The sequence below is a fragment of the Periplaneta americana genome, chromosome 16 (genome assembly GCF_040183065.1).
Source record: "Periplaneta americana isolate PAMFEO1 chromosome 16, P.americana_PAMFEO1_priV1, whole genome shotgun sequence".
NCBI classification, from domain to species: Eukaryota; Metazoa; Arthropoda; class Insecta; order Blattodea; family Blattidae; genus Periplaneta; species Periplaneta americana.
The window spans coordinates 58,248,351-58,257,646 of NC_091132.1; the positions used below are offsets into that span (position 1 = coordinate 58,248,351).

A 9,296-nucleotide genomic window follows, 5' to 3' on the forward strand; every position below is an offset into this window, starting at 1 on the left:
TGTCACTGTAAGAGTCCTGCTCCAGCATTACTGTGTTTATCAAGCAGAGATTCATCTGTATAAATATGAAGCCATTCAGACGGCAAATATAGTAACTACAGTTGTCTGCTGACAAAAAATCTGAAAGTTAGAATTTATAAAACAGTTATATTACTGGTTGTGAAACTTAGACTCTCACTTTGAGAGAGGAACAGAGATTAAGGGTGTTTGAGAATAAGGTTCTTAGGAAAATATTTGGGGCTAAGAGGGATGAAGTTATAGGAGAATGGAGAAAGTTACACAAGGCAGAGCTGCACGCATTGTATACTTCACCTGACATAATTAGAAACATAAAATCCGGACGTTTGAGATGGGCAGGGCATGTAGCACGTATGGGCGAATCCAGAAATGCATATAGAGTGTTAATTGGGAGGCCGGAGGGAAAGAGACCTTTGGGGAGGCCGAGACGTAGATAGGAAGATAATATTAAAATGGATTTGAGGGAGGTGGGATGTGATGGTAGAGACTGGATTAATCTTGCTCAGGATAGGGACCAATGGCAGGCTTATGTGAGGGAGGCAGTGAACCTCCGGGTTCCTTAAAAGCCAGTAAGTATATAACATTTCCAATCCAGCATTTACCTTTGTAACTGAGGGGAATCATGAAAAACCAACCCCTTTTCACATTGCCTGGCCATGGAGTTTGAACCTGGGACCTCCCAAATGCGAGTCTTACATTTTACTGTCTGAGCTGCCTTGCTTGGTTACCTACACTTTTGCCCTGTACACTTGGTCTGTAGAATTTTTAATAAGATTTTGCACTGTAGGATGAATAATAACTTTCAATCAATCGTCTTCTTAATGTATCCAGCTGTCTGCTGACAACATAAAATCCACTACAGTCCACTGTAATCTATTCAGTTGTTTTTCACGAGAAATGAGGGGTATTTTGATCGATGTTCATTATAGATGCCTGTAACTAGTAGCCAGAGTTCGGGTGTAGTCAATATATACTGCAGGGCTGACACGTGCAAAATTCTCTGTACTTGGCGGGCAGTGTTATTCTGCATGAGCATCACTTGCTGTTGTATAATTAACTAAAAGAAACTTCAATTTCACAATCGCCACAAAAATTCTTGCTCATACTTTGTGCCAGACCCAACAAGGAACACAACTCCCTCTATAGGGACTGGATAACTCCAACTGTTTTGTATGTTTATATGAGGCTTTGGTCTTAACCAGTGTATAAAAAGCGAAGTACATAAGAGAAACTCAAAGTATCTGGGAGAAAGTGCTGCTTAGTATTAATGAAATTAATAGGTGCATTGTACATTATAGTTCTTCCATACTTGTAATTGAAGAGACATAAAAAAGACTAACTATCCATTATCTTTGAAAATTAGTTTTGAAAAAAAAAAAAAGAGTAATATCCCTGGCTCAATCCAGTAAGAAAAGAGGATAAGTTCCATTGCAATTTTATTTAGAACCTAGCTTCTCCCATAAATATGTAAATATGATATTACAAGTTTCACGGGGAAGCCCTGTTTTCTAGGATTTCTTTGGCACTTATAGTCTTTTTTTTTATGTCCAGTCTTCAATTTCTCCTTATTCTCTCCATACTTGGGCCTATAATTTCTATCTTTATAAATGCTGAAAGAGCACAAATATTTCATATGTATACTGAGAGTTTAAAAGACGAGGCTAATGTAAGGAAATGACAGCTGATGTGGTCACCCAGACTGATAACAGTAAGAAACACCGTGAGATCCAATGAGTGGTGGAGTTCCCAGCCATGCACACACATCATGAATGTTGTCAGGGGTAACGGGTAAGCCTGCCTACAGTCCACAGCCTAGTTTGATGGAGGGGGGTTGTTTCGGTTGTGTGTTGTGATATTGTGTTAATGTTTGGCAAATAAAGTAAAATGGCTTTTCACTGTAGCTCTCAGAATTTTTATTGTGGAACATTTAGTGAGAAAGAGAGGTTACAACAAATTGAAATGATGTCATAGGCGAAAGTATCTAGGAACATGAATTCATTCACAATATTTATAATTGGAAATCTATGGGATCTGTGTGAAAAAAAAAAGTTGTAAATTTAAAAATTTCGGATGAAACGATTAATGATGAGTTTGAAACTGAGTTCCAAAAAATCTGTGACTGAGCAATATACATATCACTTTAGTTCGCATGCTCTATCCAGGAAAGTAAAAGTTATTCTTTACAAAACATTAGTGAGACCAGTTTTGACATATGCGGCAGAAACGTGGTCAATCCCCAAAAATGATGAAAAAAGACTGGAGATTTTCGAAAGAAAGATTCTGCGAAGGATCTATGGCCCAACATTTGAGGAAGGTCTCTGGAGGAAGAGATGCAACTATGAATTATATAGACTTCTAGGAGAGCCAAATATAATCAATACAGTTAAAACTAGCAGATTGAGGTGGGCAGGACATGTAATACACATGGACCCAAGTGAACCTTGCAAAAAAATTGTAATAACAAATCCGGGAGGTCAGAGAAGACGAGGTCGACCGCACTTGCGATGGATTGATGGAGTGGAAGAGGATGCCAGAAAGTTAGGGTGCAAGAATTGGAAGGCTGCTACACAAGATAGAGACGGATGGCGACAATTACTAAGGGAGGCCCAGGCCCACCAAGGGCTGTAGCGCCAATGATGATGATGATGATGATGATGATGATGATGAGCAATATACATATTTAATACATCACATATTCATTATATATAAGGTCTCGCCCACCTCATTGAATATTACACGACTACTATGAAGTAGCCAATGTGTATTATCACCATTTAATACGCTCCTGCATGTATAACTTACATTGTCTAAAGTGCAGGTAGTAAGGCCGTAAAGCATTACAAGAGGAGTTCGGCCGGCATTGTGGATCGTGTCCCGGCATAGCTCAGTTGGAAAGAGCACTCAGCGCGTAGAGCTGACAGGTCCCGGATCCGATTCCCGGTGCCGGAACGAATTTTTCTCGTATTAAATGGTGATAATACACATTGGCTACTTCATAGTAGTCGTGTAATATTCAATGAGGTGGGCGAGACCTCATGTATAATGAATATGTGATGTATTAACTGTTAGCAGTTGTCACAAACTGATGTTGAATATGGCCATAAAGTCATTTAAATATGCGCTCCTGCATGTATGACTTACATTGTCTAAAGTGCAGGTAGTAAGGCCGTAAAGCATTACGAGAGGAGTTCGGCCGGCACCGTGGATCGTGTCCTGGCATAGCTCAGTTGGAAAGAGCACTCAGCACGTAGAGCTGTGAGGTCCCGGAACGAATTTTTCTCGTATTAAATGGTGATAATCTACATATTTAAATTTGGTAAGCAGGCCTAATGTCGTGTTTCACTATTTATTATTTTATATATTCCTTTATTCGTTAATTAAATGTATTAATTTAATAGAATATTTTCATATTATATGTGATGAGCAGCAACAAAACCAGACAGCTGACAGCAGGCTCCACTTTTCGTTGAATCTACCTTTATAAGTAAATGTCTGCTGTATTCACCCCTATTAGCATAGCAAATTCAGTTTCTGGTACTTCATGCTGCCAAACTATTCCTTCATTGAAATCAACTGCTAAGTACCTTAGAGAAGAATAACAATCTTTGAATTAAAAAGATATTGGGTCTTAAGTCTCATTACCTTGAGATTACATCATATCATTTATGCTGATGGTCTTCATGGAAAATATGTACTGAACTATTCGGAGTTCTCTACTAAGAGCCATTTTACAGGTATTTAGAGAAAAACTTTTCTTTACTCATATTTGAAACATTGAACTGAATAATTTGTATTTGAATGTAAAGACTGACATTTTTAGAATGAGCGCAGACATAATGAGTATTATTTAATGAAGTGTATTTTGTTGTATGACACATTCATAACAAAAATATTAAAGGAAAAGTTGGCTTTATTACCTGAACAATCCAGTCAATCTGTAAAGTCACTAGTCCATAAATTGATTTAAAAGCGCGAACTACTGAATAATTTTTACTCTTAAGAAATCAGCACTTATAAACTATAAATTGGTTATCAAAACATAGTTTGAATATTTCCTTAAAAAATCTGCTAAGTTAGGGCAACAAAGCAGTTTTTGTGACAACTGCATGGAGAGCAACAAAATTAGTCTGAAATGGCATGAAACATTGATTGTCCAGACAAAACTTCAAAAGCCACTGATGTAGCTCAGTTGGCAGACACACTTGCTTTCTGATCTGGAGCTGCGCTTGGGTGTGGGTTCCATTTCTACTTGGGCTGATTACCTGGTTGGGTTTTTTCTGGTTTTCCCTAAACATAAGGCGAATTTCAGGTAATCTATGACGAATCCCTGGCCCATCTCGCCAAATACCATTTTGCTATCAACATTTCCACAGTAGCTAAATAACCTAGTAGTTGATAGTGTTAAATAACCAACTTAAGAAAAGCTTCAAATATAAGAGCAAAGACCAATTCACTTTTTGAATTGAGGTTTGGTATAAAATATAATTTTTTACCTTCAGGTTACTTTTTTCTTGGTAGAGTCTCATAGTTTCATTTAAACAGATATGCAAATTAGCTACTGAGAGTGATAAATGGATTATAGTTTTCATTTTTTTTTTTCGAGATGAACTACGTGAGTGATTTCTTGTCATCTGATTGGTATAATTTCAGAAGACTGAACTTATATTTATTTCATTAGTATAATTTCAGAAGACTGAACTTATATTTATTTCCAGCAAAATTGTGAGACACTTCCATTATCTCATGTGATAGTAAGTAGTTCATATTTATATATAAGGCCTGGGTGTTTATTCGTGATGCTTTGTCTAAAATAACTGAGTGCCTGCATCAGAGTTGCGAGACATCTTGGATTTCCCAGGATTGTTCTGGATTTAATGGTGTGTCCTGGATTGAGTTATGAGTACAATGAATACCCCCTTCAGAAATAAGGGTACATAGGGAAACAATGTACCATATACCCTTATTCCGGGGGGGGGGGGGGGGAGTATTCAAATTATTTTTAAAATTCTTTATTCATTTGTTCAAGACCTTGTCCAACCTATGTTCAATGTCATCAATGCTGCCTGGCACTTTCTATTGGGTTGTATTGAAATAAAAATGATAAACTGTGTTATGTATTAGGTATTATACAGTATCTTAATTCTTTAATCTCTTTGGAAGTTGATTTATTATTGATAAGATTCAAACACTGTATCGTGCATTTTTTTTTCTGTATAGATCAGGCTGTAATACTGTGTGATATTATTTTTCCAAACTTTATGACATTTCTTTGGAATTATTGATAATCTATAGAAAATGTAACAAAAGTTTAGGTCCTATATATTTCCTTGAAATACATAAAATTAACAAAATCAGTTGTATTACAAATTGAATTAATTGAAATGTGTAGTCACGTTAAGATATGCAGTATCATCACCTGTCCAGGATTCCTGACAAATCTGGCAACCTTGGTTTGTGTAGCACTAGACATTGATCATCTGTCCATGCTCTAGAATGAACCTTGATAATTGAGAGGAAAAAAAAAAAGAAGACACTGTACCTTGCAACTTAAGCTTTTTAGGGTGAGGAGATCCAGTATCTTACCATCCCATTCTAGACCAATGGGAGTGTGGCTCAAAGTTATGGCATCAGGACTCATCTGTTATAATTCTATGTAAGAAGTGATCACCTTTCTCCTAATATCATCTGAGTTTTGTTGGTGGATTCTCACACGTTTGGCTTTCTGCTTAGCAGTTAAGTGTGGTACCTACAGTGTGTAAACTTTGTGATATTGTAGGTGTTTGTGGATAATTTCATGGATAATTTGCAGGTTGATTTTCAATAATAAACTAAGTTCACTTGTTATTCTCCTATTCTCTCGTATAAGGTAATGATTGAACTTATATCGAAAGTACTGTAGCTTTGAAAATCAAGGGAATTAAAAGTAATGCTTTTTTTCCTTTCTTCTGAAAAATGTTTAAATGCGGATTTTGGAGGCATAGTGGCGATATATAATTTTCAAAGTAATTGAAAATGGTGTTACATTGAAGGAAACATGCCCTATTCACTGTTAGCTGAATTGATAGCAGCAAGTTAACTGCTATTGACATTGCTTTATTACTTTGCTCTACATACACACCTTTTCTTGTGAAGGAGAATGAATGTGCCATAAAATCATGCTACACTGAAAGCTATATTGCGAAAAGTACGAATATTTAAACTGTGAATAAATGGTGTCAATCTAGCTGAAAAATATCACTGTCACAGTAACCACAAAAATACATGGTCAAGCAGGCAGAAAACTGTGTATCAGTCCACCACTATCATGCAGAATCCAGAGTTACACTCTGCTTTTATGGCACCCAAACTGACTGTATTTCATCCACAAACTCTTTCTCTGCTCAGCTCTTTTCTGAGATCTGTGAGCAGGATACACCCCGAGGCTTCAGAAGGCATTTTTCTCGAATGCTGCATACAGTCTAACCTGGTTAGATTTGAACTATTTAACTATTATGCGGAAAATAAAACAAGAAAAATAAATATAAATAAAATGTAATTATAGTAACAATAATATAATCATTCGAATTATAGAGAGTGTGTTTTTAGAAATAACAGGGTATGCAGTGCATGCATAGCATATCCAGCATGTATGACATGTATTATTTTTAAGCCGATGTATGTGACAAGGTTAGTTGGTTAGTTAAGGTGATTATTTAAGTGATATGAGGCCGAGGAATTGAGGTGTGGAGAGATCCCAAGTTTCATCAAACAGTCCACACCAGTGGAGTAACGGGTAGCGCGTCTGGCTGCAAAACCAGGTGACCCAGGTTCGATTCCCAGTCAGGGCTGGTTGAGGTTTCTTCCAGGGTTTTCCCTCAACCCAATATGAGCAAATGCTGCGTAACTATTGGTGCTGGTCCCCAGACTCATTTCACCGTCATTATCACCTTCATTTCATTCAGACACTAAATAACCTGAGATTTGATATAGCGTCGTAAAATAACCTACTAAAAAAAATTCACTGAACATTTTTATACCTCTGGTCACCGATACTTGGAAATTACCATACTTTTCCCTTGCAATTTTTTGGTCCAGGGAAAATATTCGTTATTAATTTATCAAACACACTAGATATTTTGCAAAAACTACTCAACTAAGCTAGCAAAAGTCATTGGTCCAGGGATAATTATTTGGAATGCATTTCATAGCAATCTTAACTGATCATCGTTTGTTTTTCCTCTCCTTCGGTTCGAGGCTCAACATGGTACCACAGTCTAGCATATACAGTCATGAAGCTTGAGGTGATGAAGGTACTAGCACAGTCTAGTAGATTCAGTCACGAAGCTCAATATGAAGGGAATATGCATCCATAGGTAGTTGCTAACCACTAGGATTGCTACTATCGCCTCATCACAGACGATGTGAAATAGTATCGGCACAATCTATTGTTCCTAGTACTCTCATCACCTAAAGCTTCGTGATTGTATATACTAGACTGTGGTATTAGGAACAATAGATTGTGCTGGTACTATTTCGCATTCTGTGACAAGGTGATAGTAGCGATCCTAGTGGTTAGCAACTATCTATGGCTGCATATTTCCAACATATTGAGCTTTGTGACTATATATATACCTACTAGACTGTGATGGTACAGTCATTGATGCTGAAACAGTTTGCCTACCTGTATTCTAGAGTTCAGCGAAAACTAGCCTGAGAAAAACCATTGCCAATTTAAAGACACTGAAGTAAATCAAAACTTGCCTAAAGGTTTGTTAGCTGTTAACTGTTAGCATATGTTAGTAGGCCTACTTCTGTAGACTCCCATGAGCAACTGGAGGGAGAGTATGAGAAACAGCATAAATCGTTATCCAGATTCTAGATTTTATCATTAAAAAGGTTAACCCTGACAGCACCAAATGATAATTAAATACTCGAAGTCACTCTCATGCTTCAGTTCGTAGACTCGATTTATAGCCTACCTGAGAAATAAGGAATCAGTTCTCTTTGGTATTGTTTTGTGTATTTTCATGTATAATCAGAAACACTTACACCATGATTGTAATCATTATCATTATTAAAAATTATATTACAACAAACTAAATTTGTTGTTACATTAAATCAAAATGTTATACCAATTCATGAACAAAGTACATTGTAACTTTTACATTAATAACTTCAGCTACTGGTAAGTAAAAGTTTTTTATTCAGTTTGCTGAGAATCTCATGTGAATATTGTTCAAGCACATTATCTTTTGGTGATGTTTCATCTAATGTGTACTTCAGAGCAGTAAAGAAAGCCTTAGCTTCAGGATTGTGTTTTAATACAGTGAGTACAACTTTCTTCATATTCGCAGAAAATCCAATCAATTCGAGAACTTGAAGCATGAATTTACCCAACCCCTTTCTTCGTACGTCTTCTTCTAACTGTAATTCGTAACAATATAACACTTCATCTCCATAGTCCATATCAAACCGAAAGTGTGAAAATGCAACCGGTCTCGATTCTGGTTCTGGTGTTCGAGCAATCAGATACCATGCTCTGTCATCTGTCATCTCCTCTCTCTTCACCTTTTCGTTCCAACCCCACTCACACTGTTCATATAAGGACTTCATATTCTTCTTTTCAAGATCAAATACCCAGTCAACTGTAGATGCATCTAATGAACCGCACAGCTTACACTCTAACATGACAGTAAGGCCATTCTTTTCAAATTTTCTGAATACAGGGAATGCAGCCAATGGATCTACCTGATTGTTTGCTTTATTCACAACTGCTTGTGAAGCAGAAATTCGGGCAATTTCCTCCTTGCGTTGTTGTCTTCTCTCTTTATGCTTCGTAGTTTTCCGTCCCATTTCCTATTATACTACAGTACAGTACACTACTGAAAAATTAAAAGTAACTTTCACCTTGCACCTCCACTTTATGGTTTTTGCAGATTCTCATTACTATTGACGCGCGGCGGCGCGGGAAATGTATACGAAGTCAAGATAACCAACCTAATTCGTTCATATCTCCTGTTCTAGAGATTCCGTAAACCAATTTTACGTTTAGGTTCCCCTTAAAGTAGACATTTCGCTTAGGAGGAATCAAAGACATTTTATAGATTAACCGGAGCAATAACGAGACTTCATATTTTCCCAGACCAAAGTAGAAGAATATATCGTCAAAACATTTTCTTTCACCTCACTTATTTTCCCCTGTTAGTTCCATACTTTTCTATGTTTGGCAATGAATATGCCAATTGCCCAACATTTATGTAACTAATTAGTGATACCTTATTGGTGTCACTTACGAGGTT

General features: G+C 36.8%; 1 protein-coding gene across 1 annotated transcript; it reads right to left on the reverse strand.

The window, feature by feature from the left end:
* Positions 1-7,995: 7,995 nt before the first annotated feature.
* Positions 7,996-9,115, reverse strand: Naa40 (N-alpha-acetyltransferase 40). The gene has a single exon (XM_069849294.1). It carries the CDS (start codon positions 8,848-8,850, stop codon positions 8,173-8,175), a length of 678 nt encoding a protein of 225 aa, XP_069705395.1. The 5' UTR covers positions 8,851-9,115; the 3' UTR covers positions 7,996-8,172.
* Positions 9,116-9,296: the final 181 nt, after the last annotated feature.

Excerpts from the sequence above, each read along its gene's own strand:
- Naa40 (XM_069849294.1), bottom strand. The coding sequence starts at position 8,850 with ATGGGACGGAAAACTACGAAGCATAAAGAGAGAAGACAACAACGCAAG.